The following is a 19,036-nucleotide window of genomic DNA, read 5'->3' as shown; positions in this document are numbered from 1 at the left end:
TTATTTAAGAAAAAGAAGACAAAACTATGAACACTAAAATGACAACAAACTCACAACTATCAACAACTGAATCTAAAAGATAAAAACAAAATCCAGCTAAGCAAACCAGAATATGAACAGAATCATAGGTATGGGGATCATTTGGAGGATTATCAGCTGGGAAGGGGAAGGGGAGAAATGGGGAAATGGTGCAGGGACTAAGAAGCATAATTGATTGGTACAAAATAGACAAGGGGGAGTTAAGAATAATATAGGAAAGGGTGAAGCCAAAGAACTTATAAGCACAACCCATGGACATGAACTAAGGTAGGTGTGATTACTGGAGGGAAGCAGGGTACTGGGCAGAGGAGAGCAAAGGGGAAAAATTGGGACTACTGTAACAACATAATAGATATACTTAACAAAATATTTTACATATTTATTTTTAGAGGGAGGAAAAATGAGGGAGAAAAAGAGGGAGAGAAACATCAATGTGTGGTTACCTCTTGCACGCCCCCAATTAGGGACCTGGCTCGCAACCCAGGTGTGTGCCCTGACTGGGAATTGAATTGACAACCCTTTGGTTTGCAGACTGGCACTCAATCCAGTGAGCCACACCAACCAGGGCTTTTAAAAGTTTTTTAAAAGATTTTTTGAGACAATCTGGGGAAAGTGACTATAGACTAGAAATTAAATGATATCATAAAAATATATTGATTTTATTAAGGTATGAAAAAGGTGTGGTGGATGTGTATGTAGGAGAATGTCCTTATTCTTAGGAGATTTCTGCTGTGCAACTTACTTCCAAATAGCCTGGCAAAAGAAAAAGTGTGTGTGTGTATGTGTGTGTGTGTGTGTGTGTGTGTGTGTGTGTGTGTGTGTGTGTAGAAAGATAGAGACACATGGAGAACAAAATCAAATTAGCAAAATGTTAATTATAGAACCTAGAAATGTTTAAAAGTATCCATTGTACTAATCTTTCAACATTTCTATGTTTGAAATATTTTATAATGAAAAGTTGGGGAAACAAGACAAAATAAAAAAGGAATGAATGGGAGTTGAGGAAGTGGAGCTAGTAAGTGGAGCCAACCCTTTGAATATGTCTGGCCATGAACTAAAGTGAGAGGGGATAGTAGCTAGAGCAGGCAGGCGTGTGGGGTCAAGGAACGTGTTTTTAAAAATAGAGACTTGAGAGGGGTTAAATGCTAAATGGGAAAGAGCCAGTAGAGATGGAGAGAATAAAAGATACAAGTTATTCTGATAAGAATTCTTACTCATATTTGGAGACAGACTCTCTCAAAGAGAGTCAAAAGACCCCCCAAGAAATGCTCCCTAACCTGCTCTCCCTGTCCCACAACTCTTTCCTATAACCAAGCCTGGTGAGAAAGTAATCTTGGTAGCGACATCTAGTGGATTAAAAAGGCATTGTTTAAATTCTTCACTACATCTAAACACCTAATCAAGAGGGCAGGCATCTTATTACCTTGGTCTTCAGACTGCTCCAGATTATTGTCATCATTGCTAGAACAGCCTAGGAGGTGCAGTGCTACTTAGTAAGCTCATTTTCTCCCCATCCAGCCCACATATCCCTTGGACCACCTGTCGAGCCTCTTGGCCACTCTCCCCACAAGAAAGCAGAACACAGGAGGGGTGGAGAGAAGGGACCAGAAAGGATAGTCTCCTCAGCTATAGTCAGGTGACCACTGCAGCCTCGTGAGCACAAGGTGGACATCTCTCAACTATTCGAGATCCTGGGATTGTGCAGAGCTTCAGCTGTGGCTTTTGAGTCAGAATAACTGGGTTCAAATCCCTGCTAGTTGTGAGGCTCAGGGCTGGTGACTTGGCCTCTCTGTGCCTCTGATGAAAGATCTCTCCAGAACTCAATTTTCATCTGGAAAATAGAGCTGATAGAGCCAACCTCCTGGGTTTGTTGAGAAGATTAAATAAGAGAATGCACATAATGCCCAGCATAGTGAGTGGCAAAGGACATTCTTCCAAATGTCAACTTTAATCATTACCCCTGAAAAGTATGATGGCTCTGATGACAGCTGAGATGGGGACAAGGGGAATAACCCATACCACTTCTGCTGCCCTCCTGACTTCCCACTTCCACACTTTGACCATCATACCCTATGCTGCTTCAAGAACTGGGTCATCTCTTTCAAAAAGTTTTTTCTTAATGTGCCCCACCACCATCCCCAGACCAGTGGTGAATCTCCTTGGCTTAATTCCCAGAGCACTTATCATCTCGTGTCTTGTGCAACTCTCACAGCTCCTATTTCAACCAACCTAATTTATTCATTCAGCAAATATTTATTGAGAGTCTTCTCTCTGCCAAGTACTGTTCTAGATACTGAATAGTGAACAAGACAGACTCATGGAGCTAACATTCTGGCAGTGGAGTAACCGCGAAGCAAATACACAAGGTATATATGGCATCAGGTAGTGATAAGCACCTTGAAGAAAATACAGAAGGATAAGAGGTTAGAGAGTAAGGGCTGAGGTGGGGTAGGATCAGAGTGATCAGGAAAGGTGCAGGGAAGAGCAAAGGTAAAATCCCTGAGACAAGAATGAGTGTTATGTGTTTTAGGGACAGTGAAGTGGTCAGTGTGGCTGGAGTGGAGTGAGTGAGGGGAGAAAGGGTAGGAGATGGGTTTGGAGAAGGAAGACTTTGATTTTTAACGTAAGCATGACCAGAAACGGGAGTGTTATGATCCAAACTGTACTACAGTGAAATGTAGAAATTAACATAAATAACAAAATGAACACACACACACACACACACACATGTACTACCCCCAGGTCAAAATATAGACCATTTCTATATGCCCCTTCCCAATCAATACTCTCTCCCACTCCATTGAGTAGCCACTATTTTTACTATCCCCATAGATTAATTTTGCCTGATCTTGAACTTCTCTTAAGTGGAATACTACAGTATTTAGTCTTACGTGCCTGGCTTCTTCTACTCAATATTATGTCTGTAAGATTCATTTGTGCAGGTAGTAGTCATTCTTTCCTTCTTTATTTTTTTTTAAGATTTTATTTATTTATTTTTAGAAAGAGGTAAAAGGAGGGAGAAAGAGAGGGAGAAAAACATCAATGTGTGGTTGCCTCTCACATGCCCCTAACCGGGGACCTTGCCCACAACCCGGGCATGTGCCCTGACTGGGAATCGAACCAGCGACACTTTGGTTCGCAAGTCGGAGCTGAATCCACTGAGGCACAGCAGTCAGGGCTTCATTCATTCCTTCTTTTAAAAAAAAATTGTTTGTTTAATTTTAGAGAGAGGGGAAAGGAGAAAGAGAGGGAGAGAAACATCACTGTGTGGTTGCCTCTCACTCACGCCCCCAACTGGGGACCTGACGTGTAACCTAGTTATGTGCCCTGACTGGGAATCGAACCAGCGACATTTGGTTCGCAGGCCAATGCTCGATCCACTGACCACAACAGCCAGGAGCATTCCTTCTTATTGCTATGTAATATTCCACTGTAAGACTATACCACAACTGATTTGTCCATTCAGTTGTTGAAGGACATGTGGGTTTTTTCCAATTTCTTTATCGTGAATGAAAATGCTATGATCATTGGTGTACGTGTCTTTGGTGGACAGAAGCACCATTTCTCTTGGATATACACCTAAGAGTGGAAATGCCAGATCAGACAGTTTTCTTTTCTTTTCTTTTAATTAATTAATTAATTTTTTTGAACGAGAGAGGGAAAGAAAACATCATTGTGTGGTTGGTTTCCTCTCATGTGGCCCCAGCTGGGGACCTGGCCTGCAACGCAGGCATGTGCCTTGACTGGTAATCGAACCAGCAACCCTTTGGTTCGCAGGCTGGCACTCAATCCACTGAGCCACACCAGCCAGGGCAGTTTTCTAAAGTTGTACCACTTTGCACTCTGACCAGCAGTGTATAAGTTCCAGCTGCCCCACATCCTCACTGATACTTGGCATTGCCTCTCTTTTTAATTTCAGCCATACATGATCTGATTTAGGTTTTTAAAAGAGCACCCTGGCTGCAGTGTGGAGAACTAACTGGTAGGTTTAGGGGTGGGCTGGAGAGAGGAAGCTAAGAGCCCAGGTAGAAGGCTAGTGTACTGCAGTTATCCAGGGAAACCATGAAAGTGGTTTGGACTAAATGGTAATACAGTATTCCCTCACTTATCGCAGGTATTACATTCCAGACCCCACTGCGAAGTAGGAACCTTACATTTATTCTGCACTCTTAAACCTACGTAACTTTAACAACATACGTATACAGTACCGCAAAATCCCGCGATATAGAGAAAAATCCGTAATAAATCTAATTAAATATAATATTTTTAAAAGTCCCGCGATACAGTGAGGCCGCGATAAGTAAACAGCGATATAGCGAGGGAGTGCTGTAGAGGTGTCATAGCCATGGTAATAGCAGACCAATCCAGGATATATTCTGGAATTGTAGCCAGTGGGTCTGGCCCACGAGATGAGTGAGGGATGAGAGAAAGAGCCATCGAGGGTGAGTCCTATATTTTTTCTTGCCCGGAAAACCTGGGTGGATAAGAAGACCCTTTTCTGACAAACAGAAGTTTGAGAAAATAACAGATATAGGATGAGGGAAGGTCAAGGGCTTCGGTGAAACTATCTGCATATATTATCTCCTGGAGCTTAGGTTCTAGATGCCCCACGCCTTAATATAACTGGTAGATATTGGTTGCATGAATAGTGCATGCTGTCTGCATGCACAGATCTGGGTTAGAGGCCCAGGTCGGCCCCCTCGCTCACCCTGTAACATGCACCTTAGGTTAGGACTGCCCAGCCTCCATATTCCTCCTTTCAGTATTAGAATTAAACAAGATCACGCATCTATGGCACCTGAAACATGGAAGAACTAAAATACTCACTCTTCCATGTTCTGGGCACAATGTGACATGTTTCATGAGTTTGGCACGGTTTTCTCTCATCCATATTTTCAAAGTCACTCCAGAACCTTCTTACTGAGGGGCCCACACACTGAGGCAGTCCCCTCTCCCCTCCCTCAACCCTTCCCTAGCCTCAAAGAAACAGAATGGAGAACAGCAGGAGGGTTGATTCACAGACTTTATTGGCTTTTTTTCCACCCAGCAGTTTCTGCAAAGCCAACTGAGCCTGTACAGTACACATGGTTCACTCTGTTAAAGCTGTGAGCATGGGGAGAGGTCTGGAGGCCCCAGGGAAGCAGCAGGGCAAGTGTCAAGGCTCGGGGAGACTGAACCGGTGGGCCCCAGTGCTGGAGGAGGGTTGTGGGAGCTGGAATGAGAAGGCTGCTGAGAGGGGTCGGGAGGAAGGGCGGCTGCAGGGAGAAGATGGCACATCAGCAGTTGCAGGGAGGAGGCAGGGAGCAAAAGGAGGGCCTTGGTCACTGTCTGGAAAGGAGGCCAGGGGTGGGACACAGTGACTGTGTCCATTGGGGTGGGGGTGGGGAGTCCAGAGACATCTTTTGTGGCAGGAACAAGACAGGCCACTGTATAAAAGGGGCTGTACAACATAACCTATGATACACTGTTTACATATGATACAAGGCTCTTTCCCTCTTGGAGTTTTAAAAAATAAATTTACAATTCCAGAGCTTTTGGTAAAAAATATATACACCCTCAGAGCAGGAACAGCAGCTGCTTCTGCTCTTGATGCTGCTGTGGCTGCTGCCTCTTCAGAAGGAAAAGAGGTGGTGCCAGAAAGGAGGGTGAGGATGTGCCAGGAAACCTCACCCAGTAGCTGCCAGGAGCCCCTGCACCCCTCAGCCCTGGAGGTCCATGATGGGAGTGGGAGGGGAAACAGAGAGGTAATAAAGGCATCGCGAAAGTTCAGTCTGCCTTTACAGTCTCCACCGTTCCCTCCCCCGATGTTGGAGGTCTGCCTGCTTCCAGATACAGGGGTCTACCCCACCGCAGCTCTGATGGGGAGGACGAAGGGGGAGTCAAGAGAGGGAAAAGAATAGATCATGGTCTTAGCGTCAGACACAGCCAGAACAGAGATGAAAAACTCCCTCCTTAGCAATGAGACACCCTAGAAGCAGGAGTGTGGGCAGCAGGTACCCTTAACTCCTGATACCACCATGCCCCACCCCACTGTAACACAGAGGGAGGGTCCTATAGGTGGCTTAGGCCTGTGTTTCCCTGAGCATCTTTTACCCTCTCATTGAAGCCCACCCAGGGACCTTCGGAAGGCCTGACTAGGGGACTCGCAAGGGGTGGTGGGTAACCCCTCCCACCTGCTGCTGCTCCCTGTCCTCAAGGCAGCTTTGCCCACAAACCTGCAGGAGTAACTGAACAGGGAGTGGTGGGGGTGGGGCAAGCACCCACACTGCACCAACCCAGGGGCAGAGTAGACAAAGGTAGCACCAAACAGAAAGACCTCCCCCAACCCCAACACACACAACACCCTCCCTCAATGACCAGATGCACTCTTGCTGCTTAAAGGGGGCACACGCACACATACACACACACAAGGGCAATATAATATTCGGGGGTGGGGTACATCCAGGGGTCCCAGCCCTGACCAGGGAGAAACGAAATGAGACAGGTGGTGGAGAGGAAGGTTGCCAGTCTCTCCTCCAATTCAGTTCTGCAAGACTAAACGGAAGGGTGGGCAGCTTTCCTTCCTGCTTGGGAAGAGGAGGTTGGAAATTCTATATGGGGAACAGACTTCAGTGGGAGGGGACAGAGGAAGAAGCTCTCTGCCCCCTTTCCTGCCAGGGCAGGAACCAGCAGAGTGTGGTTTTGGTTGGAAGGAGCAAGGGGGAGAGGACTTCAGCAGGATGAACAGGCTTATGAGTCCAGGGGTAAGTCCATCCAACTCTTTCCCATGGGATGGAAAGTTGCTCCAGCGGAAAGATGTTGGAGGTGGGTTGGGACATCGTGCAAAGTGCTTGTGTGTCAGGTGCCCGAGGACCCTGCTGGGGGCCAGTTAAAACCTCTGTTCTCACTGACTATTAGCCTCCAGCTTGTAGGAGAGCTCGAAGAGGAGGTTCTGGTTGTCGATGACCTGGAACTGGCGCACGTAGGCCTTGGTCTGCAGGTGATGGGGGGATGCCTCCATATCCAGGCCTGAGGTATACAGAGAGAAAGGTGGTTACTGCCAGATTCTCTTCTTCCTCTACACACACACTGGCTGGAGGACAAGGGTGCAGACTGGGAGAGATGCTGAGCAGGAGGGCCCCTGAGAAGGCCAAGGAGAGAATGGAAAACTGGAAAGTTTAAGGGCATAGATATTTGAACAAAGATTTCTCCCCAGGGCCCTCCCTCTCAGTAAAAACTCTACCTGTAATGTTCTCAGAACCCTGGGTACTCACAAAGGGGCCGGCTCCGGTATTTTCGGACTGTCCTCACTTTTTCAGCCACTGAATGCTGGAAGATGACAAGGAATGAGCCCTGAAAGGGCACAGAAAGATGCTCCCTTCCCGTTATGCTCCCCTTCTTCCAATCTCCAATTCTGTTGGTTTTACTCCCTCCAGTCCCCAAAGCACCAAAGAAGTGGGTGTAACAGGATGCCAGATGGGGGGGGTAGAGTTGCCCCCAAAGCTGCCTGTCAGCTTTGCCACCCGTGGGCGGGTTGCCACAGTGATGCCATCAGGGAGATAGCCAGGAGTCTGTCAGGCAAGCTGGGCACCATGGGGAAAGGCTGCTGTCTTTAGGGGGGGTGCCAGGAGAGGGGGAGGATGCCATCTCCCAACTCATGGGACTGGGGTTGGCATTGCCACTCACCAGTTTCTCAATATTCACCAAACCATCCACAAGGGTCTTACTCCCCTCATGCAGGAAAGTCAGGTCTAGAGGACAGGGAGAGAAGCAAGAGAGTAAGAGGGGGTCCAAAGAGCCCTTCCCCTCCCCTGGGCTCCACTCAGTCTTGGGGGGGCTTCTCTCCTCTGGGCACTCAGGGCGAGTTGGGAGAGGATTGAGAGTCAGAACTGGGCTGTGAAGAATGTGGCCAGAGGAGCAACATCTCTCACCTTTGAGGATCAGAGGCACAAAAGGAATCACAGGAGGTTTCATCTTGGAGATCACTTCTCGGTAGCTTTTGTGGTTCCTACAGGGGTCCTGGCATTCCACAGAGGACAGATAAAGGGACAGATGGGTCCAGGGTACCCCAAAGACATCCCCCATTGCCTCCCTCATCCCCCTGCCCTAGCTACATCTCCGATGAATTAGGGGTATGAAGGGGTGTCTAGTGGAGGTGTGCTGGGGAAAGCCCCCACCTCCAGGGAAAATAGGGCAGCAATCCTCCAGAATAGTGGGGAGAGTAGGGGGATTCTAGGCACTAAAAACCTTGACAGGGAAGCTTGAGGAAGAAGGTTCATGGGAACTGAGAGTCTCTGAGGTACAAGTCCCGGTGCAGGAAAAAAAGCCAAACCCACTCACTGTCAGGTTCTCAAATTTGCGGAACAAGTTCTTGAATTTCCCTGGCAGCTTCTGCAGAGTGTGTGAAGGAAGAAGGATTGTCAGGGTGAAGCTCCTTGAATTTCATGGAAACTTCTGACTAATCCCCAGGTGTTAGAGGGGGAAAGGGCCCCAATGTCTTGCAAGGGGCTGGGAAGCTGCTGGGTGAGGAAGTGGAGTCACCTTTGGCTGGGTCTGGGGAGCTAGAAGCAGCCCAGATAAATTAATTATTCTGGGGAAATTGAGGCCTCAGCCGTGCACCGAGGAACCTCACTGAGTGCTGGCTGAAATCGGACAGCCTGGGATACCTGCCCTCCCACTCAGGTGGGACTCCACCTTGTTACTAATCTGCACAAGGACAGGGTCCATTAGCCAGAGCTGCCTGCCCTGGTACTGTATGGGCGCCTCCTTCCAACTGGGGTGAGCCCGGCCTTTCAGGCTGAGAATGGAGGCTGAGATCCCCAGGTGGGCTGGCACAGGAGGCAGGAGAGGAAAGGAAAGGGGACGCATCACCTCCCAGGTGAGCCGCAGGCGGCTGACCGCAGCATTGTCCAGCCCCATGACCACGGCATAGAAGGTCAGCAGGTCCTGGTTTTGCTTGCAGCTGCGGGATTGGGAGGCGGGGTCAGAGGGCAGTCAGGTGGCCCTGGCACCTGCCTCAGTGCTCCCCCACACCAGCTGCACTCACATGGCTGCGATCTTGATGAATTTCTTGAGCAGCTGCACACGCTTGCCGGGAGCCTCACAGAGCAGCACCTCCGTGGCCACCCAGTGGGTGACCTCGCTGCAGCGCTGCAGGAGCAGCTCCAGGTTGGCCGTCTCCCGGCGGCCGCGCTCCCCGTGGAACACGTAGTCCACAAACTCCAGCTGCACCCATGGCAGTGGCAGAAGGGCGGCCAGGGCGTGGGGGGTGTGGGTGGGAAGATGGCAGAGCAAGGCAGTGATGAGGGGAAGGCAGGAGGGTGGGGGTGGGAGGGGTAGAAAATAGAAAAGATGGGGACAGGACAGGATGCAACAGAGATTGGGGGAGGGGGGACAACCAACATGAATAACACTACCATTTATTGAGCACTTACAAGGTGCCAGGCACTAAACCCATCTGTAGACATTAATGTCACTGCCATATTTTATTTCTTTATTAGTGACTATTTTAAAAATACGAACCATAGTTCAGGGTCTGTGTAAGCAGCATTTGGGCCCTGAACTGCCCTGCTCGGGGGTCTCTCTCTCTTTGCTGATTTCTCAGATGAGAGGGACAAATGCTTAGAGAGGTTTGGTGGTGCATTGTCCCAGGGTATGTTGCAAGTGAGTGTTCTAACCAAGAACTTGGGCTGCAGGAACTGCCTCTCTCCAGGCCCCCGCATTTGGCACATTTCTCCCCCTGGCCCCTAGCCCAGCACCAGCCTCAGTCCGCACCTCGTGTACACATCGGAACAGCTCCCAGTGGAAGGCAGTGAGGTGGTTGGCAACATCCTCAGGCTCCACTCGGTGGATCTCTGTGTCTCCAGGGGAGACCTGGATTTCTTCGGGGAGGGGCACCTGGTGGTAGGCATGGGTACAGGGCTGAGCTCCCCTCTGGGCTTGTGAGTTTCTGTGCACAGCCCCTCACAGCCCTCACTCCCAGCCAAGGCCTGGGAAGGCTTTCTTACCAGGGCCTCAAAGCTGTCCCGGGTGCAGGCAAACAGGTGGCTGTTGATGCCCAGTGTGGTGAAGACACAGTCTTCAGTTGGCTGGAGAAGGACCTTCTCTGTGGAAAAATGAGCTGCTCTGCCCCAGCCCCAGCCACCTGCACCCTTGCACATCCCAGCCACTGTCGCCATCCCATCCAGAAGCTCCTCGCCCTGCATGGACATATTCTAAACTAATGGGATTCGTGTGATCACCAGTTTGTGCCCTACTTCTATGAAAGTTTTCAAAGAATGACTCCTTTTGCACTTATAACCTCTTTTTTGCTCCATTCTTTCACAGCTCTCTCATTCTTTCATTCTTGTGACAGGGGAAACACAGGAATTTTTTCATGTCTTTGAGGGAAATAAGGCTGTGGCCACATTGCAGGCTTTTTGCCTTCCCACAGATATTGGAGGCTCAACCTGTGGCTTTAGCCTCAAAAACAGCATTTTTAGGTACTTGAAGAGATTAAAGGACTAGATACCAAAGTAAGTAAGGCACCCAGATAGCATCTAAGTGTCCTGGACTAGTGCGTCCCAAATTTTAATTTGCATAGACTAATAGACTGGGGATCTTGTTAAAATGCACATTCTGATTCAGCAGGTCTGGAGTGGGGTCTGAAATAGTGCCTTTTTAATAAGCTCCCAGGTGATGCTCATGCGGCTGGTCCCAGCCCCACAGTTTGAGTAGCCAGGGCCTAGAAGTCAGTCTTTACCCTGCCCCAGAGCACTGGGCTTGTGAGTGTCTCCTGTCCTGGGGTCCCAGCTGAGCTCTTCATGACTCTCACCTCCTGAAGAGGCCACAGCTACCAGGATGAGGGAATCCTCACGCCCTGCAGGCTCCTCAGAGTACTGCAGTTTCTCCGTCACAGAGCCCAGAATATCCTGTACAGACGCTGACAGGCGGCTGCGTATGGTCACGTAAGAGTGGTCAGGCATGTAGACCCGGCAGAAGACTGGACAGAGACAGGAAGATGGCTTTCAACAGAGGGCAGAATGACAGCACTGTCACAGTGCCCTCCAAGACACCTGTGTTCTCCACTCCATCCCACCCCTAACCCTAAATTGGTTGGCCTCTGAAAAGGATGCGATGAAAAGGACTACACAGGGAGACTCTACCAAGGGTGCCCAAGGCTCAAGACCCCAGAGGGAAGCCCTGTGTCTCCTAATGCCCACACTCACTCTCATCGGAGCCCCGGAAGGCCACTCGGGTCTGCAGACAGGAGTCGATCCGACGGAAGTGGCGGAAGAGTGGCTTCACCTGCTTGTTGGGTGGCTGGCTCTCCTCTGGGATCCTGGCATGGACACAGCTGGGCATCAGGAAGCCCTGCCAGGCATATGGAGCACCAGGCAGGCAACATCAAGCATGGATATCAGAACTGGGTCAAGGATGCACTGGCATCAGGTTCAGAGAGTGGTGGAGGGGGTTTGAAGTGAGGACAATGACCAGCAGGGGACAACTGTCCAAGTGACCCAAATTAAATGCCACTGCTTCCATGAATTCTTATCGGATCCACCACACCCACCAGAAAAGGTCAGTTTGGTGGGGGGGACTAGGACATTGATCTAATATTTATTTACGTTCATGTCTTATCTCTCCTACTAGATTGAGAACTTTTAAGAGCTGGAATTCTTGTTTTTTGTTTGTTTGTTTGGGGGGCTGGAATTAGTTCTTACTGAATTTTTTTTTATCCTCCAGGCCTAGCACACTGCTTGGCACACGGTAGGTATATGTCATTAGCTGTTTGATGAATTTTGCCAACAAGAAGTTCACAGTCTGGGAGGGAGACAGCATGCATAGAGCTACTTCTTAACGCAAGGCAGGTGGTAGGTGATATAAAAAAGGGAAACAGAGAGTCATGTTGTATGGGGGAGGGAGAAACCTATTCATAAAAAGGGGGATCTGGGGAACCTTCATTGAGAAGATGGCACTTGACCTGGCCCTTGAAGGACAAAAGGAAGAGAAGGGGGTGGGAACAGACCATATAAATGACAGCAGGAAGTTGGGAAAGCACAGAAGTTCAGGGAATGAGGTGTATCGGGAGTGTTGTGGTTATAGGGCTATGGGGGGACTGGGATGGGAAGGATTAACAGAAGGCAGAAAGGGAAGGGTATTGATTATTGCACTAGGATGTTGCACCTCTGTCTTATAGGCAATGGGTAGCCATGATGTTTTTGAAACAGGAGCATGATGGCAAATTGGAAAGATCTCTCTGGTGTCAACATAAGAAGGGAGACACAGACATAAGATACAGCCCTGGATTAGAGGCTGTGGCAATGATCCAGGTGAGAGATAATGAGGCCTAAATGAGGGTCGTGGTGGTGGGGATGGAGGGGAGAGAAACTGAAAGGGCAGAAGGTATGGACAGATAGGTGGACAGACAGATGGACGGGAGGATTGATGGATGCAGTGGTGCCCTGAAGCCACTTTACATTGGCTCATGAAAGCAGATTGTTAAATTCTGCCAACTGGTTTTTAAATAAAGCTATTTAAAAAGTATGTATGGCCCTGGCTGGTGTGGCTCAGTGGATTGAATACCAGCCTGCAAACCAAAGGGACACTGGTTAGATTCCCAGTCAGGGCATATGCCTGGGTTGCGGACCAGGTCCCCAGTTGGGGGCACACAAGAGGCAACCGCACATTCATGTTTCTCTCCCTCTCTTTCTCCCTCCCTTCCCTTCTTTCTAAAAATAAGTAAGTAAAATCTTTAAAAAATAAAAAAATAAAAAACAAAATAAAAAGTGTGTATGTTGGGGGGGGTCTAATCTTATAGCCAAATTATTATTTTTTAAAAAGTAGTTTCCTAATTTTTTCACTATGTTTCACTATTATCTCTGCTTTTCAGGTTATTTACATCTCTTCCCAACTTCACATTCAGTGACATCATGTTGGTAGCTTGAAATCAGCTATAGTGAGAAAATTTATAGCATGGAAATCAGCAAAAGCTGCAAATCAGGACAGTTTTTTTGTTTTTTGTTTTTCCTTCTAAAATGCTGGTTGTTAAATATTTACCAGTACACCATTGGAATGGACAAAAAAGTGACTGGAGACAGTGCTTTGTGCTACCCTCCAGTAAGAGAAAGAACTAAAATAAAATTGTTTTGGAGCCAAAAGGCCAGAGGAAGCCTCTGTAAGAGAGGAACATGGGAGACTTTTTCCTGTCCCATTCCCCAACCCATTCTTCTCACTTTAGCTCCACTGTTTCCACAAGCTGGTGCAGCCTCAATGTGTCCTCTCGGAGGTCCTGGTAAAGGGACTCATCCTTCATAATCAGCAGATACAGATCCTGGGGAGAAGAGGAGAGAGGTGAGGGCAGGGGTCTCATCCCAAGCATCAGTCTGTAAGGGCTGGAGCAGGGTAGGGTCTCCATGCCTTCGAGCATAGGAGAACCATAAAAGCGAAGACCCCCTGGCATCTTTCCCTTCTAGTACCCAGCTCGACAAGTATGGCTCCTTTAAAGGGGCCTCCTTCCAGAACTAAGAGCCTCCTCGCCCGCTTTTTCTTCCCAGGCCCACCTTGATGATGCGGCCGGCCCCCTCTTCCTCCTGCAGCAGCCCCTGGTAGGTGTCCAAGAAATGAAGGAGCATGGCTAGACAGGCCTGCTTCTGGCCCAGCCCCTCAGGGCTCTCCTTGCCGCCTGCCCAAACAAAGCTGACCCCTAAGTTAAGAAAAAAAGTCCTGAACAGGCAGAACTGAGGAAACAGGGAAGGGAGATGGGAGGCTACACCACCCCCAAATATTCTCTACATTGGGGCCAGGGAGAAAGAAGATACTGAGGTCCCTGGAACCTCAGAGTATGTTGGTATGGTACTCTCTTGACCACACCAGCTACCACCTCTGAGTATCACTTGAAGATACCCTTTCTGGACCCACCCAACTCCCACCAGCCCATGCCTGGAGCTCACAGCAGGTGGATATAACAGCCAAATGGTGCTCACCACAAACCTGACCATACCTCAGTGTAAGGCCTGACATTTGCAATTAGGCCCTAAAATAACTCAGTAAGAGGCCCTATGCTTACATGAGACCCTATGAATAGCTCAACCAGCGGCTTGTCTCTAGTAGACCCTACAGGAGCACAGCCACGACCTGATGTTTACATCAGACCCTGTTATAACTCACTGGGCAACCAGATGTTTAGAGCAACAATTCAGTGGGGAGAGAGGCACTCTTAATAGAATAATAACACCTTACATTTGTACAGGGCTTTGCAATCTCCAAAGCACTCCCACATCTGCAATTAGGTCTATCTCCACAGCAGCCCACTACGTAAGCAGAGCAGGTGCTATTTAACCCCATTTTATAGAAGAGAAAACTGAGGCCCTGGGAGGTTAGGTGATCTGCTCAAGGACACACAGCTGCTGAGTAAAAAAACTAGAGCTGAAACCCAACTATGTTTTTGTAAGGGAGAGCTTAGGTCCTGACATCACACGTGGGCTGTGGGAGTGGCTCCCCCCTGACCTCCCCTTTTGCAAGCTCCACAAAAGGATATTACTGATGTAACTCCTGCAGAAATTTCTCCGTGGGGAGGAAGAGAGAATGCGTGAGAACGATGTCATCCAGCAGGATATCTGTAGAGATCAATTGGCACCACTGATGTCAGGAGGGCACTTCCAGGACTCAACTGGACACTCCCCACCCCACTCTCTTGCCTCCAAAGGGCGAGTTCTCCTTAGCCAGACTGGAGCCCCAGCCACCTGCCCCGTCATGCTCTGCACACACACATGCACACACATGTGTGAAGGGTCTGGGCAGCCGCTGCGGGGGTGGGATTGGCAGCTGCCAAGGCAGCTGGAGGGAAGGAAGGGGCACTCTTCAATGGCCACGCCTACTTCTCTTCAGTGTGTGTGGAAAGCTGTTTAGATAATACACCAAGCTTGAGATCTGCCCCTCCCCCTTCAACAGAGGTAGCCCACAGAAGGGTCTCTAAACAGACACAATTTCCAAACACAGAGGTCAGGGTCAGCAGGGTGTGTGTGTGTGTGTGTGTGTGTCCCTCCTACCCTCCCCAATCCCTACATAACAGCTTTGAGTTCCAACTAGGCAGGTGAGAACCAGCCCCATTAAAAGGGAGATGGAGCAACAGCCATCTCTTTGATCCTAAAGCCTTTTAAGAGAAACCCTGTGTCCTCTGGATCCCCAGAGATGGTAGAGTTAATGACGGAAGGGTGGAGAGGAGTGGCTCCTCCCACCACCCTTTTCCCCTCCACACCTCCATCTGGGCCTGGCTCAGCCAGTTAGCCAGGTACAAGGTCGCCCTGACTTGCATCCAGCCCTGGGGTAGGGCAGGGCAGCCTGGCACACACAGACAGGCCGGGTGCAGGGAGGGAGCCAGGTGTCCTCACCAGGACAGGTTAGGGCCAGGTCCCCAGGCACTGCCCCAGGACAAAACCACGGCCTCTGTGGGCCCTTGGTTCACCATCACCTGGCCTCCAATTCTTGCCATGAAGGTAGAGAAGGAAAACCAACAGGAGATCCTCTACGTCAACTCTCATTTCACCAATGAGAAGAAACCAAGGCCCAGGGCTGGGAGAAACTTGCCTGGAGCTGGACTAAGAACCCACACTCCTGAGTCTTTGTTCTTTTCTCAATATGCTCGAGGCAGAGGGTCAGGGAGAACCAGTAGTACAATGGGGCTGCTTAGACTGTTGAGAGAAGGGCTAGTTTAGGGTACCTTCTGTAAGTTCCCTCCTCCCACACACCCTGGGAGGGAACCAAAATGGCTTAAGAACATTGGTTGTATTGGAGAATGTCAGAGTGGCAGGTTAAGCTGATTTTCATTCACTCTCAGACTGGTTTAGGGTTCCCCAAACCAGTTACTCTGGGAATCCAGCCTGCCAGCCTAGATAATACAGGTGACAATCAATTCAGGAGTCCTCCCCCAGGAAAGACTGAGCAGAGTCTGTGGCACCAGGCACCAGAAAAAGTTTCTCCCTTTACCTCTCTGCCCAGCTACCCTGCTGTGTTCTTAGTCAGTCTGGCAGCCAACCTCCACCTCCAGCCCTGAAGTCCAGCTCCAGGGATGAGAGACTAGGAATGGAGATGTCCAACATCCTTCCTATACTGTTTATACCACGGGAGAACTAAGCCAGAGCAAAGGAAAAAGGAAGAAGAACACAGGGTAGAGTGAGAGAGATGTTGCTGTGGGGGCTACAGTTTGGCATCTTGTCTCTTTCAAGGCAGGATCTGGTCCAGTGCACAGCCTCCCCAGGGAATGTGTCATAGAGACACAGGGTGTGTAGTGTAGGCGGGAAGTTATGGTTAGGAGAGATATGTGTGTCTGATATTTTTCTAATTAAATCCAAAAGGTGTCAGCTCCCCAGGGCAGCTGCAGCCTGAGCCACAGGAGAGGACCCAGGTCTTGAGAAAAATCTAGGGGAGTGGAACCCTCTTCCACACACCCAGGCTAAGGCTCCCTGCAGAGAGGACAGTAGGAAACCCCTATCTTGAAGTTGTCAAACAGGGCTCTCAATCCCCAGACCCTGCCGGCCTTAGTGAAATGACGAGAACTTGACCTAAAGACCCACAGGTCTTCTACCTCAGTAACTAACCAGCAACTGGGGCCGCAGTTTCCTTCAAGTCCCCTTGTAGGGGTGCTGGTGGGGAGAGGAGAAATAGCATCATCATTTAGGGAATAAGCCTCTCAGGGTGTGGTTATTATTTTTGAAAGAGGCCATGTGCTGAGGCTTGCCAGGGGAAGGGTAGGAGTTGGAAAGACTCAGACCCCTTAGACGCTGCAGGGCCCTGATGTCTGCCCGGCCACCTCTCCCTCAACAACACCTCTGAGTCAGCCCCCAGCTAGAGCACCTCCTCCCCCCACTCCCCAAGCTGCTAAGGACAATGAATTCCTTTGCACAAGCCCAGAGACCAGCTTGGGCCCTGTGCCTGTCTGGCACTGCCCTACTGAGTGGGCCAGACCTCTGCTCTGGGTTTCTAAACAGAATCGGGGACCCCTAGAAGGTCTTTCAGGCTTGGGCACCTCCGTGGGGGGAGGGGGCGCGGGCTTCTCTGGGTAGCTTCCATCTTAGTGTGTCAGGCCCTAGTTTTGGGCCCGAGAAGGAGGTAATCAACATCAGGGACCCAATGGATAAAATGTCCAGGGGAAAAGGAGGGTGTCTTAAGGAGATACAGAGGCTCAGCTGTGGGTAAGGCTACTACAGGGAGCAAGGTGGCACTGCCACTTCCCTTCCGCAGAAGGGTCTGTTCCTCCGATGAGCCCCAACCCCACTTCAGCTGACCACTCCACCCCCCACTGAGGCTCCAGCATAGCGCCACCCCCACACTCCAAGGGCAAGGAAGGGAACCAGGTGGGAGCCCCCTACTCCGGGATGGATGACCTAGCCGACTCCTTACCTGAGGCGGCGCTGTCCCTGGTGGCCCCCCCCGCCAGGCGCTGCAGAACCCGGTTCAGAAGATGCTCCGGCCGCTCGGGGGCGCCCAGGGGGGCCCAGGGTGGGGAAGTCAGCGGCTCGCCCGGGGACAGCTCATCCGAGGAGTGCGAAGAAGGGGAGCGCAGGGGCCCCCCTCCCCCGAGCGGCCCGGGCCCCGGCACCTCCTCTAACTGCAGCCAACAGGGTCCCCCGCTGCCGGCTTCCTCTGTGACCCCCACCGGCTCTCCACTTTCCTCCTCGGGGGGCGGCTCCAGCCCCGGCTCAGCGAGGGGCTCCCGAAGGAAAGCTGGGAGCAGCAGGCGAGACACGCTCTGACGCCGCTGCAGTGGCCGCGGTCCCCCGGCTGGACCGCCGCCCCCGCCAGGTCCCCCACCCCCTCCGGGCCCGCCGCAGCTCCCCGGACCCCCGCCGGGACCTCCTGCCACCGTTCGCCCGGCCAGCTGCGATGTTTGCTTCTTCAGAAATTTCTCCAGCGGCTTCATGCCCCCCCCCGCCCCTCTTCTCGGGGCCGCCGGGGGACCCAGGTGGCCCAGGCGCGGGCGGGGGGGGCGGGGACACGATGCTCAGAGCCGGAGGGGCAGAGTGGAGGGCCGTGCCAGGCACCGGACTTGGGGCCAGAGGTGCCCGAGGCTGGCTGGCCGGAGTCCAGTGGCCAGTGGCCGGGGGAGGTGCCAGAGGGAAGGGGTGCCCGTCCTTAGCAGCCCCCCATGCCGACTGCAGCCGTCACGCAGCCCGGAGGGTGGGTAGGCTGCGGGGTCAGTGCCCCGGTTCTGCGCTCCTGGGCCGGGCTGCGGTGGCAGAGGCAGCGGGCGGAGCGCAAGGCTGAGAGGACGCGGCGGCAGCGGCGGCGGCGCTCCTGACCGCCAGGAAGGTGGCAGAACTGAGACCGCGCCCCCTCCTCCAGTCCCCGCCTAGTCCCCGCCCCTGCCCTTCGTGGGCCCGCCCCCTGGGCCGCGCCAGGCTTGAACTTCGGCGTTGGGGCAGATCATGGGGCCACATAGGATTGTAAGGGGCTGAACGGGATTGAGTGGAGATTTCAGAGAAGGTGCAGAAATTAAGGGCAAAGATAAAGGAGTGATACCAATGGAAAGGAATTCCCGGCTCCAGGTCTTATAGGGACTCTAGTACCACTTCAAAGAACCAGGTCATGTCTGTGGCCTGCATGCCTTGACTTAACCTACCTGTACTCAGGTGAGGCCTACAAAGATTGCTGATTGGGTGTCCATCACTCAACCCCAATAGTGTGCTCTGTTGACATCCTTGCACAGGAATATATGGTCTTTACGTCTCTTGTAAGAAGGCCTGGGAAGGCCTTAGGTGGATTGACATTCTCCCTGGGGGTGGCACTCATCTGCCCTTTCTGGTAGGGCACAATAGACAGTGGGGGCCTGGCCTCCGAAAGGCAGGTACTGGCAGGCAGGTAGGAGCTAGGCAGAGAGCAGCAGGTTGTGGCAGGTCTAGTTGGGGTGAGAAGAGACAGTAGCAGGGGGGAGGAGACCAGGAGCACAAGGGCACTAAGCCCAGCTGGCAGCAGGAAGAAGCAGGGCAGTGGAGATGGGTGACAAGTTCCAGAGCTGCCATCTGACATCATCAAGCATAGA

The 19,036-nt window shown here is 51.1% G+C and overlaps 1 protein-coding gene across 3 annotated transcripts; it reads right to left on the bottom strand.

Moving 5' to 3' along the window:
* Positions 1-5,044: 5,044 nt before the first annotated feature.
* RAPGEFL1 (Rap guanine nucleotide exchange factor like 1) lies at positions 5,045-18,301 on the bottom strand. Of its 3 annotated transcripts, XM_090290658.1 has the most exons (16): positions 17,851-18,301; positions 17,398-17,721; positions 14,537-14,615; positions 13,560-13,695; positions 13,233-13,330; positions 11,226-11,338; positions 10,832-10,999; positions 10,026-10,123; positions 9,793-9,915; positions 9,065-9,243; positions 8,890-8,980; positions 8,359-8,409; positions 7,950-8,037; positions 7,705-7,769; positions 7,293-7,371; positions 5,045-7,047 (listed from the first exon to the last, which is right to left on the bottom strand). In XM_090290658.1, the coding sequence occupies exons 1-16, from the start codon at positions 17,915-17,917 to the stop codon at positions 6,923-6,925; spliced, it is 1,884 nt and encodes a 627-aa protein (XP_090146784.1). In that variant the 5' UTR covers positions 17,918-18,301; the 3' UTR covers positions 5,045-6,922. The 3 variants fall into 3 exon arrangements, with proteins under 3 accessions (XP_090146784.1, XP_090146782.1, XP_090146783.1); XM_090290656.1 differs by having other exon boundaries at positions 17,398-18,301; XM_090290657.1 differs by having other exon boundaries at positions 7,293-7,347; positions 17,398-18,301.
* Positions 18,302-19,036: the final 735 nt, after the last annotated feature.

The sequence above is a fragment of the Furipterus horrens genome, unplaced genomic scaffold (genome assembly GCF_987537825.1).
Source record: "Furipterus horrens unplaced genomic scaffold, mFurHor1.1.pri manual_scaffold_11, whole genome shotgun sequence".
Taxonomy (NCBI): domain Eukaryota; kingdom Metazoa; phylum Chordata; class Mammalia; order Chiroptera; family Furipteridae; genus Furipterus; species Furipterus horrens.
Note: the sequence above shows the minus strand (reverse complement) of the source record. Positions and strands in the feature narration are given on the sequence as shown.